The following is a 16447-nucleotide window of genomic DNA, read 5'->3' on the forward strand; positions in this document are numbered from 1 at the left end:
GCTAGTTCTGGATTGACTGAGGAAGGAGAGTAGAGCTAGTCAGGTAGCAAATCTATATGACCTGGATGAGTGGGGATACAAAGAGTTCCTGGAATAAGAGGAAATGGTGAACCTTGGTATGGCGGGAGGAGCAAAGGGGTCACATAAAGGCCCTGGTTTGTGGGAAATGGAGGGCACACAGAATCCCTGGCATAGGGGAGAGAGGGGAATGGAGGGCATGCACATATTCTGGCCTGGGAGAAAGGAAAAGGGGGGCACACAGAGCACCTGGTATGGGGAGAGGGGTGGGGGGAATCACCATGAGTCATTGAAATAGAGGGCTGTGACCCAAAGACCACTTGATGCCAACTAGCAGAGGGTACAGTGATACATAAGGGTACAAGGATCCCCAGAGTTCACCAGAAAGGTCATGGAAGGTCTCTACTAGAAGCCTGCGTCACACTGATTGTCAAAATAATTGTGAGCTGGATGTATGGAAAACATGAGGAGTTGTGGCTATGCTGAAAATTGTGTTCTCTAGGCCTTGTAGTTAAAGGCAAGGCACTCAAAGCTGTGTGGGAGGCACCTATCTTCCCTGGTTGGGCCATTGTGTGTGCCCCAGGAGAAGTCTGCCAATGCACTGAGTCCAATGAAGAGCTCCTGCAGTCTCCAGAAGGAAATTAACAGGAAGAGGGAAATGGGGGGTGCAGGACGGACCCTGTTTTCAGGAAAGCTCAAAGGTTTAGTCTGGTATTTCTGGGGTGCAGCGAGAAGCCCTGGCATCCCACAATCTGCAAAGACAGACTGCCAGTGGGCTTGAGCTTATGAAAGGGGGATCTCAGCCATGCTGGCTGAAAAGGCTGGGAAAAGGACTTGGGGCAAGCCGTCCTGCAGGAGACGGGGCAACGTCTTGTGAGTTAAGTAAGTCTAGGCATGTGATTATTTTGTTTTCTGTGTAACTGAGATGGTTTCCAATATTCTTCCTGTCCCTCATTTGAGTCTCTCCTCTGCTAATAAAGGTGGTTTGTTTTCACTCTGACTGGCTAAGTGCTGGATGTTCAGCGGAGCAGGGAGCCGGAGCTGACTCTTGGAAGTTGCTGTGTGCTGCTCCCGCGGGCATGGCAAAGCTGAGTGCACCCAGTGGGTCAGGGGCTGGGTGCTCCAGGGCGACAGGTGGAGGAGGTCACTGGGGGTCAGCGTGCACCTGGGGCTGAGCTGTAGAGAGGGGGAGGCTGGGCTTGTGTTGCCAGAGGCCGGGGGCTGCTCCACAGCAGGCACAGACAAGACCCCCTCAGGCGAAGGGCAGGTGGCAGGGAGGTGCCTTGCAGCCTTGGGAGGGCGGTGCCCAGAGAGCTGTGGGGAAAACGGAGGGCAAAGAGCCCTTCTCTGCTAGTCCCCGTTACCCAAGCAGCCTCATGTCCACACCGGTTCGTTATTGACAGAAGCCTGCTACAGAATGGCCTGCAAGCCTTGTGGTTATAGATTCTGGGTTGTTGTTGCAGGGTCTCTTGCAATCACTGCCCTGTCCGATTGTGCCTCTAGGGGAAAGCTTGAGGGTTAAATCCTGACCCTGCTTTCAGGGGGAAGAGGAGAGGGTACCAGCCCCACAGGACTGATGCAGAGCCCCCTGCTAAGGACAGAGCCCTGGCCACATCCTGGGCTCCGCCAATAGCCCCCTGTGGGCTCCAGTGCTGCTGTGAGAATGAATCAGCAGCAGTCCCACTTCAGGCTTTCACACCAGTCACCCCATGCAGCTAAGTGAATGGGGGAGGACAGGTGGTGCAGGTCATGCCCACGTGCAGCAAGAAAGCAGGACCACAGGAGCTCCTCTGTATTCCATTCTCCTCTCCTCCCTTCCTGCTATAGGTTCCTCCATCCCTTTAGTGTGTTGGCCTTGTCACCTACTAGTGGCTGCAACACCGAGGATAAAAGACCTGCTGCTGTCTGAGGGAAGAGCCTTGCTCAGCTCATGGGGGAGAAGCCGAGCCCTTTGACCATTACATTCCCATGTTCAAGTCCCATGTTCAACTCCTGTGGTCTATGCCCAGCTCTGAGAGGGGAGGGGGAACTGGGAGTCAGGCCCCCTGGCTTCTATTCTATGCTCTGGGATGGGAGTGAGGTCTAGAAAACTAGAACAAGAGGGACTCCTGGATTCTATTCCCAGCTTTGCCACCAGTTTCCTATATGACTTTCGGCAAGTCATGTCTCTGTGCCTCAATTTCTGCAAAGTGGGGGTGCTGACCTCTCCCTCTGTGGTTGTGGGGGCTCCAGGGCTTGTTCATCTTTGCAAAGAGCTGGAGCTTCCTGCCCAATGACGATTCAAAGCACAAGCCAAGGCGGCAGAAGAATCACCCACTGTCTGGAGAAGTGCTGTAGACACAAACATCTTTAGTAGTGCAGAGAGAGATTTCCCCCCTTCACCATACAGCCCTGTGTTAAAGCAAACCATGGAGGCTGTGTGAGTGGTGTGTTTCTAGCCAGGACCTGTAGTCCTGCTTCTGAGCCCGGGGGGGGGACATGAGAGAAAGGCCATAGCTAAGTCACCAGTATGAGAATGCATTGGCCCTAGATCTCTTTGGAAAGGCAGCTAGGGGTTTAGATCTCAGCTCAGCCCCATGTCCTGGTGGCAGGGAGGGGACTTAGATCCTGGCTCATGGCTGGAGATGGGTCAGATGCAGCTGGACCAGCTCTTCGGCCCGATGTAGATACTCGGCTGTCTTCTTTTTCACCGCTTCCCGGCGGGCCGGATCGGGGTCTCCTGGGCAAGGAGAGGGGAAACGCACAGATGTGCCCATGACCGTAAGCAAAGAGCTGGCTCCCTGCACTGAGCTATGGTGCTAGCCCACTCCTCCCTGCAGTGAAATGTATGACACTGAGGGCTTGTCTTCAGCTGCAGAATTAATGCAAGTGCAGAGGTGGTTTGAACTCAGGCTGGCCAGCCCCGGAGGGGGTTTAGGCTAAAACTCCAGGGAGTGAATCTCACCAGTTGCTAGCACGACAACAGTGCAGGGTGACTGCAAGCTAGTGCTGCTCGACGGCAGCTAATCTTTCAGTGCCTTCCCCCAATTCCTCCCCGTCTATGTGCCTGCAAAGGACAGACAGGTTCTCCCCCAATTCACTAGAAAAGGATGAGAGCCACTCAGCTCACTGTGGTAATAAGAACTATGGGATGCCCCCTCCCCCGAAATCTTAGCAGCTCCCAGGAGTGGGGCAGATACATCAGCTGAGACGAGGCTAACAATTTGCATGCAATCCTAGAGTTAACTCTGCAGGAGACATTGTCTTGGCATGCTGCCAGCTGGTTCCAAGGGACTGGTGCATAATCTGGGTTGAGGACCAGGGATTTCAGGACCAAGACCCACACCTCCCATCTCGGTGAAATCTCAAGAAAGCAGCTGTGGGTTTGTTCTCTACGCTGGCTTGTTTGGCCACAACAGGCCAGATTAAACGTGGGAGGATCCACACTGCTGTTAGGTAGCCTGAGTTAATTTGCAACCCTCCCATGGAAATAAAAGCCCCCCCCCGAATCAGGGAAGGGCAAAGAGCCACAGCAAAATCTGTGCTTAAGACCGAGAGGAAGGGCAGCCCTGGCAAAGGGACATAGGATCAATCTCACACCCTGGGTAACCTTGATGTTGGGTGGCTCTTCCTTGCTCCTGACAGCAGGAAGAGGGTGGCTGGCTCATTGGCAATACCCAGCTGCAGCTGGGAAGCTCTTTGTGGCAGGGACGGGCTGTTCCATGTTTGTGCAGCACCTAGCACACCAGGGTCCCGCACCAGGACTGGGGTGGCCAGGTGCAGCCTCACTCGTGGTTACTGGTCAGGAGAAGGGAGGCCCACCCTGAACTCCAGGGCCTTTCTGTTTGTCTGGCTGGAATGTGGGAACGTATGAAAACTGCCTCCAACCACTTCCAGAATCTCCGGAAATGGTCAAGGTGCCAGCACTCTGCGGCTCTGGGGACAAGGAGCAAACCCCGATTTCCACTAGAAATCGGTTCACTTGGTGCTGCAGGCAGAGGCTCACTGGCGCCCTCTGCTGCTGTCTGCACATATCACAGGCAGCAGCTCACCAGGGGGCCATATACTTTGTTGCTCAGGCAGGCCAAGCTCTGTGTGTTATCCAACTTCTTAAGTGCTAATGGAGGATCGGATGGTGAGGGGTCCACCTGGGGGTGGAGGTGCGGTAAGGGTCGAAGGCCCTGGCTGGGCAGGGGGCTGGACACAGCCGGGGCAAACGAGGGGCTGGCCAGCAATGGGGCGGGGCCGCTGGCTATACAGCTTGGCCTACCTACACCATGAAGGGTGCAATGTTCCAGTAATGACAGCGCTGGCCCAGGCCAATCCCTGGATTGACTCTCATCCCCTCATGTCCCTGTGGGTGAGCGGGTTGGCTGTTGGTTTTCCGCTGTGACGTGGGGAGGGTTGTTCCACCTCAGCTTGTGAGAGCTGCCCCAAGTCCCTGCTTGGGGTGATTTAGGATCCTCCCCGCCCCCCATAGAGAGGAGACCAAGCCCGGCCTGATGGAATCAAGGCCTGTGACTCTGCTCTGTGGGGGTGGAAATCGATGGAGGTGTGACACCGCTGATGGGAGGGAGGGTTCCAAATGCAGACACTAATGGGCAGGGGGCTAATAGCTGCCGTGACACACAGACATATCTGGGAGAGTAGGGGAGGGAGCTGGGAGTCAGAACTCCTGGGTTTGATGCCAGGCTCTGGGAGAGGAGTGGAGTCCAGTGGTTAAAGCAACGGGCAGGGGGCCAGGACTCCTGCATTTTGCTCTGGCTGTGCTGCAGACTCCATGCCATGCTTTGTGGGGGATGTCACTTTCCCCTCTATGCTAAGGAGGGTACTGGTTTACCAATGAGGTCAGACCAAATGGTTCCCCCACCCCTCCAAGTACCTTGCACCCCCTTCAGCAGGATGTCCACCCCATTGCGGTAGCCACAGAGGGCCCCTGCGTAGTCTTTGGCTGCTTCTCGCTTCAAGGCCAGCGTGATCTCCTCAGTGGCCACTGCCAGGTAGCCTCCAGGGTCCAGTCCCTGTATTGCCTCCTGCTCCGCAGGCTGAGAGATCTGCAGGTCCCACAGGGCATCAGCCGCCAGCTCAATGTCCTGGCCGGGGAGCATCTCTGATTCCAGGGCCAACGTGGCCCCCTGGGAAAGGCTGGCTGAGCATTGCTCTGAAAGCACAAAGTGTGTGTGTGGGGGAGGCATGTTAAAAGGTAGCAGGGACCCCCTGCCTGCTTCATGAGACTGAAACCCTCCGTTCCCCCCCTCCCACTATGGGGAGCACCAGGCAAGCTTCCCACCCCCACATCCTCCACGTGGCCTGAGCCCGCCCAGCTCCCAGAGGAGAAAGCCTCCATGTCCCACTCCCCTGAGCCAGCCAGTGCCCCCATCCTGGGCTTGGATCAGAGCTGGCATCCCCTAGAGATGACCCAGACCCATCTAACCCCCTCCTACCTTCCTTGATGAATGGGTCAAAGAGGGCCAAGTCCTGGTCAGACAGGGGGCCGCGGAGAGGCGACCCGCTCTCCTTCTCCTCCTCCCCCACAGAGGCAAAGAGCAGGTCCAGGTCCTCCTCTGATTTTGCAGCCAGTGCAGGGTCCCCTGATCCAGGCAAGAAGCACAGGAGAAAGTGTGGGTGTCTGAATTGAACCCCACCCTGAGAAGCCAGCCTGCCTACCTGCCCAGGGAGCAGCCCCACCATTAGCTGAGGGTCTGGTGCTCAAGGCCTCAGTTTCCCCATCTGTACAACCAGAAGAATCACCCCGTTTGTCTGTGAGCTCTTTGGGGCAGGGACAGCCTCTCGCCACTGTAATACTACTACTAATGCACCCACCACAATGGGACCACAGGCTTGGCTGGGGCCTCTAGATGCTACTGTATGATTAATAATAAAGCACACACCCTAATGGGGCCTGTGGGCACTACCCTACTACGACTAATAATGTGCATGCTATAATGGGGTGCAAATCTCAAGCTGGTTTCTAGATGCTACTGTAATGCTACTAATACACAACAGAATGAGGCCCTGATCTCAGCTGGGGCCTCTGGCTGGGACCATAATACACACACTATAATAAGGGCCCAATATTGGATGGGGCCTGTACATGTTACCATAATATTACTAATATTGCACACCCATAATGGGGCCCAGATCACAGCTGGGGTCTCTAGATGCTATTCTACTACGACTGTGTACCTCATAGTGGGGTCCCAATCTTGGTCAGAGCCTCTGTGTTCTGTACTCTACTGTATTCCACCATAATGGAGCCTCTAGGTACCACCATCACATGAATAGTGCTGCTAAGTGTGTCTAGGCTGGGACAGCTGAAGAGCCTCTGATCCAACAATCTTCACTGGCGAAAGTGATGCCTTTCATTATAGGCTCAGGCCCCTGAGCTGCCTCTTGTCCAGTCCCTCCCTGGTGCTGGGCTGTGACTACAGCTCTTTGTTCCCCGCTCCTGACTCGCCTGCTGTAGCAGCAGAATCCTCCCTCACTCCCCAACCTACGAACCACATGATGCATCATCCCCCGTCCCCCCCTGAATCAGCTGAATGTCATGTGCTCATGGTGCATTGTCCCCTAATCCTGCTCCCTGGCCTGCAGAGAAGAGGCGGCCTAGGATTCTGAAGCACCTGCTGCCCCAATCAGAGCCATGGATAGTCAGTGCCTTTGGAAGCCAAGCCCTTGGCAAGGACAAAGTCCTTCACGGAGATCAAGGCTGCGATTTGTAAAAGGTGTTAAATGCCAAAATCCTCTGGGAGTTGGGGACCTAATTCCCAATTGCAGCCTCCCTACTAGGGAGTGGCTCTTAGCAATTGCACTTGAGACAGCTGATCACTGGGCTGGTCAGTTTCACATATACCGAGATGCAGCATGGGCCAATAGCTAGGGAACAAGGCTGGGCCTCAGGACTCCTGGGGTCTATTCCCAGCTCTGCCACTGACCTGCTGGGTGACCTTCGACAAGTCCCTTCACCTCTCTGTGCCTCTGTTTCCCACCCTTTGTCTATTTAGAGTGTGAGCTCTTCTGGGCTGGGACCATGTAACACAAGGAGCCCTGAGCTCAGCTGGAGCCGCAATACTGGTGAGAATGTGCTCATCATAATGGGGCTCTAATATGGAGGGGTCCTCCGGGACCAACCTTAATACTCCTGCTAAGGTGCACCCCATAATGGGGTCCCTTCATGCTCCCACAATATAAATAAGAGTTGCTTAAATCTTTGCTCTGAAACGCAGCTGGCAAGTTTCCCTTCCTGCTCCCCCTGCCATAAGCACAAGGTTGGTCTGTTTGGTTAGCCAGGGTCAGGTTTAAATGGGAAAAAGGTTCCTGAACGTCACAGATCACCAACACAACATTTAATGGCACAATAATGTTTTTGCCCCTCTGTTGTGCCTTTCCGCTGTGGAAGTCAAGAACTTTGCCCATAGCAATTAATTAACCCTTCGCAGTCCTGCTGAGAGGCTGGTCAATATAACTATCCCCAATTTGCAGACTGAGGAAGAGCAGCACAGACAGGGGAAGCAATTTGTCCAAGGTCACACCATGAGTCTGTGGCAGGGCCTGAGACTGAACCCAGAAAACCCAGCTTTTGTCACTCGGTCAGACTCCCCTGCTCCCAGAGCTGGGGATAGAACCCGGTCGCCCTGCTGTAACCCACAAAACCAATAGCAAGAATCTCGTACCTGTCTCCTCTCCTTCATCTTCCCTGTTATGCTCCTCCCCTGCTACTCCCACAGCTCCCCGGGGCACTGGGCTCTGTGGTTCCGTCTGCTCCCTTCGGTGCGGTTCTGGCTCCCCCTCAGGCTCCAGGCTCTGCCGTCCCAGCTCTGCCACAGATCTCCGAGCATCATCCCCAGCATCTGTGCCCTCCTGCGGCACTGGGATCAGAGGGGGTGGCAGGATGCGTAGGTCACAGGCCTCCAGGGGCCTCTTTACCTCCCCTCCCTGGAGGAAGGGAGCAGCATGGTAAAGGGGCAGCCAGGGACTAGAGTGCTAGTCTGGCCATGGGGGCAGGGATGGGGTATTAGCCCTGTTTGCTGCCAGTGGAGCAGCGCAATGATGCTTCCCAGGACATTTTGACACGCACAGTGGGAAAGATGGGCACAAATGGGGGAAGTGACCTGCCCAGAACCACATCCCAGTTCGCCACTGACCTGCTAAGGGAACCCAGGCGCCCAGATACCAGCCCCACCCCGTAACCCACCAGATCCCACATCCCTCCCAGAGCCGGGAATAGAACCCAGGAATCCTGACTCCCAGCTCCCACTGTTCTAACCCGCTAGACCAGGGGTTCTCAAACTGGGGGTTGGGACCCCTCAGGGGGTCATGAGGTTATTACATGGGGGGGGGGGGGGGTCGCGATCTGTCAGCCTCCACCCCAAATCCCGCTTTGCCTCCAGCATTTATAATGGTGTTAAATAAACAAAAGTGTGTTTTTAATTTATATGGGGGGGGTCACACTCAGAGGCTTGCTATGTGAAAGGGATCCCCAGTACAAAAGTTTGAGAACCAGTGTACTAGACCCACTCAGTCCTGACTATCATCTTTCAGATGAGTCTCTGCTGTACACTGTGATGGGGAGAATCTCCTCAGCCCAAGCTTTTCATGGGAGGTGTAGAGCAACTGGGTGGGCCGTTGGTACTGCCATGTATGTGAGCAGCTTGATGCATCAGCAATGGACTCGGACCACTCGGTCCCTCAGCCCAGCCCTACCCCATGTACCCTGAAGAACTCCTTGAGCTGGGGGCTGTTGTTCAGCGCAGGAATGTGCACCGTGAACCTCAGCATGGCCTCAGCTGCTTTCCTGCGCTCCTCGATCACCTCGGGCTCAAAGCGGCCTGCAGGAGAGAGCTCCTATTAGCATAGGTCCTGCAGCACAACCCCCTCCCCAGACAGACCATCCACTCCACCTCTACACCTGTGGTAGATTCCAGCCCACCCACCCCTGCCACTGTCTGGTGGGCATCCCACCTCAATTCACTTCACACGGTATGATCCACTGTGTGCCTCTGTTCTGGGAATTTGGTGTGAGCCCCCCTGAGGCATGCCCTGGCATGACCTTTCCCCTTTGGGGACACCAGCTCCAGTCTGTCCCCAGGGCAGGGGACTGGCTGGTTCAGGGTGGCAGGGAATGGGCTATGGGACCTTTTCCTGCTAAGGTGCACCAGCTCTGATCCAGTCCCAGGTCCCTAGTGAATTAGGTCATTCCCATTTGAGGCCCGTTTGGTGATCTGGTTGTGAAGTGACTTGGAGGGTAGGTCCAAGTGCCCTACACCAGCAGTCTCTAGGGGTGCACTGGGGACTCAGGCTGTTGTGCCTGGGGAAATGGGAGGTGGGATGTGTGGATGGCGGGGTGGGGTCTGGGTATGTGGGAGGGGCAGTAAGGGAGCTCTGAGTCTGTGTGGGGACCTATGGGAAGTTGCAGGGTGTTGGTGGGGGGACGGGACAGGGCTGTTGGGGGAAGAGGAGGAAGGGGGCTGTGTGAAAAGAGCTGGGTGTGTGGGCAGATGTTATAGGATGTCGTGGAGCACTGTGGGGAGGAAGAAGCTGTGTGGGAGGATGCGGGAGCTACATGGGGTAGGGGGCTGTGCTGTGAGGATAGGAGGAGTTGGGCATGGGAGAGGCAGCTGTGGTGGGGGGGAAAGGTGGAGGGATGGGGAAAGCGGAGTGCATCTGCGTGTTGGGGGGAGCTCTCTCTGCCACTGCCCCTGCTCTGCGGGCACCCAGATGAATCAGGCTCCAGGGGCTGCTGAGTCCCCTGCCCCTTTGGAAGCCCCTTACCAAAGACCTGGGCTTTGGGGAAGGCGGGGAACTCCTCCATGCGCCGGAAGAGGTTGCGGTGGATGTAGGACAGGTCCCCATGCAGCTTCTTGAAGTCACTGTACCGTTTCCAGACCGTGATCTGAAGGACACAAGCCCCCCAGGTGCCCCAGTTAACTAGCCACAGATGTGCTGTAACCCTGCAGCTCCCACAGACCCTTCCCTTATTCCCCAAACTGCAACCCTTCAACTCAAACCCCCAAATCCAAACCTATGGACCCAGCTCCTTCCAGGCTGAACTTTGATGTCAAACTCCTGGATTTCTGTTCCCTAAAGCCCTCCTGAATTTCACCCCCAGACCTCGGTCACTCTGCCCCTGCCCCACAACCTTTGCCATAGGACTCAAAACCCCAAGACAAAACCATCCCCAAAACTCAGCTCCACCAGACCTCAAATTTTGGGACTTTGCCCACCACTGCTGAGCAGCCGTGCATGTGGGCTAACCTGGAGTGGAGACCCCCCCCAGAATTCTTTGCTCCCTCTCTTTGAAGACACGGATGGATGGATATGGATTCCTTCCCACCCTTTCTCGGCACCCCTCCCCAGCATGAGCAGATGGGTTTAAAAGAGTCACCTCCTTGACATCCTCCGGTTTCGTCTTCGAAACAAACTAAGGAGGGAAGAGACAAGGAGTCAGTAACTTCTGAGCCACGAGGAGGAGATGGGGAGGATTGGGGTTAATGAAGGGACCAGCTGAGTGGGGCCATCAGCCAAGGATGTGGGAAATGTGGCAGCCATGGGGTGCGGTGTGGCAGGGGTCACCCCCATGGGACATCCCCAGGTCGTCCCTGGGACATGGGCAATGTGGGGCATGCCTTTGACCTGTAACATCCCCAGTGCCTAGGGCTTATGGCAGGGCCTCCCACCTGGGACGCCCCTGGGGTGTGGGGAGCTGTGGCAGGTGCTGGCCACGACACCGTCCCACGTGCGGGTCTCCCGGGACCCAGGGACACACGGCTCCCCCTGCAGGAAGCTTCCCTCTTAAAGGGGCCACAACCACGACACGGTTCGACACCCCAAAACGGAGACCCGACAGGCCCCACACGCAGCTCCCCACCTCTTAAAGCGGCTACGCACAGTGTCCTTCCCCCTGAAAAGTACCAGGGACAAGTCTCGCCCCACGGAGGCCAAGCGAGGTGCCCCCCTCTCATGGGAGTATCAGCAGCCCCTGCTGCCCAGCAGGAAGGCCCTTCACCTTAAAGAGATCACGCGCAGCCCCCTGGGGAGGGTCCCAGGAGCTGCCCCTCACCTTGGCTGTCACTTTATACTCGGTGTAGCCCTTGGGGTGGCTCCTCGGCTCCGTGACCGTGTAATGCCGCTGGTACTCATCCTTCACCCTGCAGGCCATCACCCTCTTCCCATTGGGGCGGCGGCCCCTTTAAATACTGAACCCGCCCTCCCACACATCGGCAGCCAGCCGCCCAGCGGCTGTGACTGCCACCAGGGAGCGTGGGTTTGCCGAACAGCCACTACGCATGCGCAAGCGATGTAGCCACCTCCCCGCCCATACTACGCACACGCGGCTGGACCTCCTGTCCCCGCCCCAGCCCAGGGAGCGTGTGTAAAGTGCAAGGCTGCAGGCGAGCTGAAAAGTCAAGGGCTCTTCTGGAAAGTGTTACAGGCAGGGTAAGCGGGAAGTTGAGCTTTGAATGGGGAAAGGAATACAGAGGGGAAGACTGGCAGGGGCAAAGAGGTAATTGGGACAGCACTGGTTCTGAACCAGGGGTACACATTGCCCTGGGCGTACACCAAAGACTTCCTGCGGGTACATCAATTCGTCTAGTTATTTGCCTAGTTTTACAACAGGCTACACAAAAAGCACTAGCAGAGTCAGTATAAGCTAAAATTTCATACAATGATTTATTTATACTGCTCTATATACTATAACTGAAAATGTAACTACAATCTTTATATTCCAATTGATTTAATTTAGAATTATTTGGTACAAATGAGAGAGTGAACAATTTCTCAGTAACAGTGTGCTGGGACACTTTTGTATTTTTGTCTGATTTTGTTAGCAAGTAGTTTTTAAGTAAAACGAAACTTGGGGTACGTAAGACAAATCAGACTCCTGAAAAGGGCAACGTTGTCTGGAAAGGTTGAGAGCCACTGGGTTACAGGGTAAGGTATAAAGGGGTGTAATGTTATAGGATAGAAAGTGGAAGGTAACAGGGTAGGGCTAGGGCAGGTAAATAGAAAGTGGAGAGAAAAACGGTGTCACCCTTCTAACGCTGATGCACTTTACAAGCAGGGCAAAAAGCTGGGAATAAGGTTCGAAAACTTGATGCTTCCTGGAACCTCAATCCTCATGTCCCATTCCAACTTCAACCAGGCTGCTCAAGCCCCACAGTTCAATGTTGGGGGGCAGCTTTGAGGTACATCCTTAAAGTCGAGGTCTTGCTATTGCTGTATGGACACAGCTGACCAGAGGGTATGTCTGCAGCAGCCCAGGGGTTCTCACTGCCTGAGGGACCTTGGCCAAAACAGTACCTCTCATAGCTCTGCCATCCCTTCTCCACCCCAGAGGTTGCTGCAGCATGAGGGTGAGTGGAGAGCTTGCAGAGCAAGATGAGATTAAATGCACTGGAAAGAGGTGATTTATTAAACTGTATTTGACAAAGATTAACTTTCTCAGTCACTAAAATGCAGCTGCCTCTGGGGTGGGGCACAAGAGCTGTTTTTACAGGGATCCCTCACCCAGTGCTGAGATGTAGCCCCCTCTGAGGTGGGGAGCAGGGGCTGTTTATTCAGTGACTCCTTGCTTGGCTCTGAGATCCAGCCACCACTGACTGGGACAGAGGGGGCTGTTTAACAGCTCATAGTAAGAGTTAAGAACAGGAAGTGAATCTCTCTCTGCTTAAAACCACAGGGGGTTCAGGATAGAGGGTGAGGGAGATCCTTGCAGACACCCTCCCCGGCCTGCAACTCAGCTGAGGCTGGAAAAAAATATACCAGCATCACTAAGCCCATGTGAAAAACAGATGCTGTAGCTGGGCATCTGGAGCCAACCCTATGGGTAGTCCATCTCTCAGGGGAAGCTGGCACAATAAACCAAAACCACAAGGCAATCCACGCAGGGTCAAGGACTCCAGGCACAGCCAGGACACAGGCCACTGATTTTATTAGCGCAGGAGATGAAAAATGTGAATGAATGTTTTATACAGAGGTGGGTTGTTTTCTTTCTTTTTTGGGGGGTGAGGTGGGAAAGAGTTCCTCTCTGCCAGTACCACTCATGCACACAGTTCAGCAGGCCTTGTGCTCTAGTGATGGGGTCTCAGTTACGCCACGCCCTGCCCCCCCCATAAATGGCTTGATCCTTCTGCTTCCCCCATCATTTTGGTCCAACTGATTGCCAGCATTAAAGGTTCAAATCCTGAAACACATGCACAAGACCCGGGTCAGGGGCACTAAGCCATGCGTCAATCCAGGGGGCAGCTGGGATCTAGGCAGAGTCCAAGGAGAGTTGCTGTCCCGATGACTGACTGTTGGAGGAAAGCATGATGGGAGGGTCCATGGAAACAACAGCCACATGGTCCTGGGAACTCTGTTCAAAGCTTGGATGCAGCCCCACCCCCACTCCCGCAGCCCCCCACAAAGGAGGGGGCCAGGTCTGGGGCATGGTCAGTCTGCAGTGAAGATCCGGCTGGAAATATCATCCAGGAGCCAGTCGATCCCCGTCAGCAGGTTCTCCCCAGTGAAGGCACTGCAGGCCTGGATGCACCAGTGGTGGCTTTTGATGCTGTCTAGTTCCAAGGCCTTAAGGGAAGACAAGACGACGCTGAGTTACCTGAGTGTGCTGAGACCAAACTTGTCTTCAGCCCACATCTCCCAGCACTAGCACACCCTCCTGTCCCCATCCTGGGGAGGGAAGGATTCGCCCCTTACTCGCAACTTGGTAAAACTGAGGCACGGAGAGGGAAAAGATCATACAGCGAGTCAGTGATAAACTGGAGACAAGTCAGGAGTCCTGGCTGCCATTCATCTGGTGTAACTCTTCTACCCCACTCCCCTTCCAGAGCTGGGAACAGAAGAGCTGACTCCCAGACTCTGACCCCCGTCCTCCAACCAACAGACCCCACTCCCTTCAGTCAATATCCCTGGTTTGCTTCAGGCCAGTGGCTCTCACCTCACGGATGGCATTGGAGGACAGTGCCCCCGGCAGGTCCTGTTTGTTGGCGAAGATGAGCAGGGTAGCTCCAGCCAGGCGCTGTGGGGAAGGAATCAAAGGGTGAGCTGCATGGTCCTGTTGTCTTGGTCCCCCATTCCTGTTAGTCCTTCAAGCACCCTCCCACCCAGTCAGCAGCCAGGCCTACCTCCTCCTCCTCCTCTGTCCCAGACAGGGGGCTGTTTCTCAGTCCTGAGGGACCTGGCAGCAGGGAGACTGGGGTCCTCTCTGCAGCAGAGGCAGGTGCTGCCTCCAGCAGGCCAATACCAAACCAGGCACCTCAAGGACCCCAACCCAAATCCCAGCTACCTCCAGCCTAGTTCAGTCAGAAGTTGTCCCACCGACCCACAGGATACAGCCCCCTGAAGGATACTTTGTACAGCCCACTCCCTCATGCCCAAAAGATACACCCCCCTCTCCCAAAACACTTGATATAACCCATCCAATACATATAACTTTTCCCACAGGATACACCCCCCCATCCCCTCCAAGACAATTGGTACAGCCCCCCACTCCCAAATATAGATCCTCCCTTCCCCCCAGACAGATGCAGTTCCCACCTCTTCCACCAGGAGGCTCTGCAACTCCTGCTTGCAGACTTGCAGGCGCTGCTGGTCAGCGCTGTCCACCACCCAGATGAGACCGTCAGTGCTCTCAAAGTAGTTGCGCCAGTAGGAGCGCAGGGATGTCTGTCCGCCCACATCCCAAATGTTCAGCTTGAACCTGAGGAGCAGTAGAAAAAGACACAGACTGTGGAGGTAAAGGGGCAGCCAGGCAAGATCCCAGCATGCAATGGGCAACAGGCATCCTGGAGCAAGGAGGGGATGTTGCCTCTGCATCTGGCTCTGGGGAGACCAAACTTTCTTGGCTCCAAATTCCTTAAGAGCAACAGAAAGTGAGCAAGGGGCTGAGCTGAGGGGTGGGGGGGTGGGGGGCAGGGGATCTGTCAATAAAGCCTCATCTTGCTTTGGTTAAGTGAAGCCTGTGAGGGCAGAAAAACCACCCACATGATCTGAAGGGAGTTAAGCTCAAGGGGGAGCAGGAACTCTTAGGGGAATGCGGTGAGGGATCTGTACAGAACTTACAGTAAAGAAGACAAAACCAGCTGGAGACCAGGGTTGTTGAGATCTCTTAGGCAGGGGAATCAGCTCTCCAAGGGTGCACTATAGAATCACATAAATGTAGGGCTGGAAAGGATCTTGAGAAGTCATCAAGTCCAGCCCCCTGCACTGTGACAGGACCAAGAAAACCTAGACCATTATATTCAATCTGTGATCCATTGAAACCCCAAGATCTTTTCCACAGTGCTACCACGTATGGCTAAGGGGGTTTGAAACTAGGGTTGAGCAGAGACTGAGGGTTTACAGTGTGGGGAGGGGTGGATAATCCTGCCTTGCAGGTGGCAGGGGATCAGACTTTGGAGGGACAATCCTCTCCAGGGGATGGATGGGCTGGGCAGGTTTGGGGTCCTGTGGATGGATTAGGCACTCCGCTGGGTGCTCACCCCCGGTGCTCCAGGGTTTTGATGTTGAAGCCCAGTGTGGGTGAGATGGTGTCGATATCCTCCCCATTGAACTTCTTCAGGATGGTGGTTTTGCCAGCGTTGTCCAGGCCACTGGGGGAGATAGGTCAAGGAGATGGGATAGTTCAGTGGTTTAAGCATTGGCCTGTTAAACCCAGGGTCGTGAATTCAATCCTTGAGGGGGCCATTTAGGGATCTGGGGCAAAACCTGGGCATTGGTCACCCTTTGAGCAGGGGGTTGGACTAGATGACCTCCTGAGGTCCCTTCCAACCCTGATATTCTATGATTCTATGACAGCTCAGAACAGGGAAAGCCACCAGGGGTGGCAATGGCTGGATCAGCTGGATGGCGGATCAGCCCATAAAAAGGAAACTCCCAGTTCGGACTAGTGCAGCCCCTTCCTCTTCCATCACCCCCTCTCAGCATTGGTACAACCCCTCAATTCACTGGATACAGCCCCCCAGGAGAGTTGGTACACCTCATCCCCAAACCCACAAAATACAGCACCCCTCCAGGACACTTGGTAGAGCGCAGACCCCGGCACCACAGGATACACCTCCTTCCCCCAAGCCCTTGGTACAACCCAGCCCCACAGGATACACCCCCAAGAACTGTTGGTACAGCCCAGACCCACAGGATACATCCCTCCCCCCAACTCCTTGGTACAGCCGTCAGCTCCCACATCTAAAAGATAGAAACCCCCTTTATCCCGCGATGTTTGGTACAGCCCATCCTCTCCTCCTGCAAAAGGATACAGCATAAGTAGCCGCAGCTCCCGCTCCTTCTGTCGCATCTTCTTCAGAATAGTCAGCAGCCCCATCACCAGCAGTCCAGACGCCTCTTCCGCCCCGCCCGGCACCTGCTTCTCACGGACCAGCGCCCATTGGGTCCCGTCGCCGCCAATCACCATGACGCTGATCCCCATTGGGCACATTCTCTACACCTTCCGCCC

At 55.1% G+C, this 16447-nt stretch overlaps 2 protein-coding genes across 4 annotated transcripts; both read right to left on the reverse strand.

Annotated features, from left to right (window-relative positions):
- Positions 1-2347: 2347 nt before the first annotated feature.
- SNX15 (sorting nexin 15) lies at positions 2348-11269 on the reverse strand. Of its 3 annotated transcripts, none has more exons than XM_048856115.2 (8): positions 11057-11268; positions 10382-10417; positions 9769-9889; positions 8701-8825; positions 7671-7932; positions 5442-5588; positions 4880-5158; positions 2348-2737 (listed from the first exon to the last, which is right to left on the reverse strand). In XM_048856115.2, exons 1-8 carry the CDS (start codon positions 11153-11155, stop codon positions 2631-2633), a joined length of 1176 nt encoding a protein of 391 aa, XP_048712072.1. In that variant the 5' UTR covers positions 11156-11268; the 3' UTR covers positions 2348-2630. The 3 variants fall into 3 exon arrangements, with proteins under 3 accessions (XP_048712072.1, XP_048712073.1, XP_048712074.1); XM_048856116.2 differs by having other exon boundaries at positions 8710-8825; positions 11057-11267; XM_048856117.2 differs by lacking the exon at positions 2348-2737 and adding an exon at positions 2794-2831 and having other exon boundaries at positions 11057-11269.
- A 1642-nt stretch (positions 11270-12911) lies between these two features.
- Positions 12912-16429, reverse strand: ARL2 (ARF like GTPase 2). Its single transcript, XM_048857353.2, has 5 exons — positions 16251-16429; positions 15477-15587; positions 14533-14695; positions 13934-14014; positions 12912-13563 (listed from the first exon to the last, which is right to left on the reverse strand). Exons 1-5 carry the CDS (start codon positions 16427-16429, stop codon positions 13429-13431), a joined length of 669 nt encoding a protein of 222 aa, XP_048713310.1. The 3' UTR covers positions 12912-13428.
- Between the last annotated feature and the right edge of the window lie 18 nt (positions 16430-16447).

The sequence above is a fragment of the Caretta caretta genome, chromosome 7 (genome assembly GCF_965140235.1).
Source record: "Caretta caretta isolate rCarCar2 chromosome 7, rCarCar1.hap1, whole genome shotgun sequence".
NCBI lineage: Eukaryota > Metazoa > Chordata > Testudines > Cheloniidae > Caretta > Caretta caretta.

Coding starts and splice junctions, on each gene's coding strand:
- SNX15 (XM_048856115.2), bottom strand. CDS start 11,155: ATGGCCTGCAGGGTGAAGGATGAGTACCAGCGGCATTACACGGTCACG. Junction 9,890..10,381: donor AACCGGAGGATGTCAAGGAG/GTGACTCTTTTA, acceptor TGTGTCCTTCAG/ATCACGGTCTGGAAACGGTA. Junction 2,738..4,879: donor CCTGCTGAAGGGGGTGCAAG/GTACTTGGAGGG, acceptor CTCCTTGCCCAG/GAGACCCCGATCCGGCCCGC.
- ARL2 (XM_048857353.2), bottom strand. CDS start 16,429: ATGTGCCCAATGGGGATCAGCGTCATGGTGATTGGCGGCGACGGGACC. Junction 14,696..15,476: donor AAAACCCTGGAGCACCGGGG/GTGAGCACCCAG, acceptor ACTGCTCCTCAG/GTTCAAGCTGAACATTTGGG. Junction 13,564..13,933: donor CCTCCAATGCCATCCGTGAG/GTGAGAGCCACT, acceptor TCTTCCCTTAAG/GCCTTGGAACTAGACAGCAT.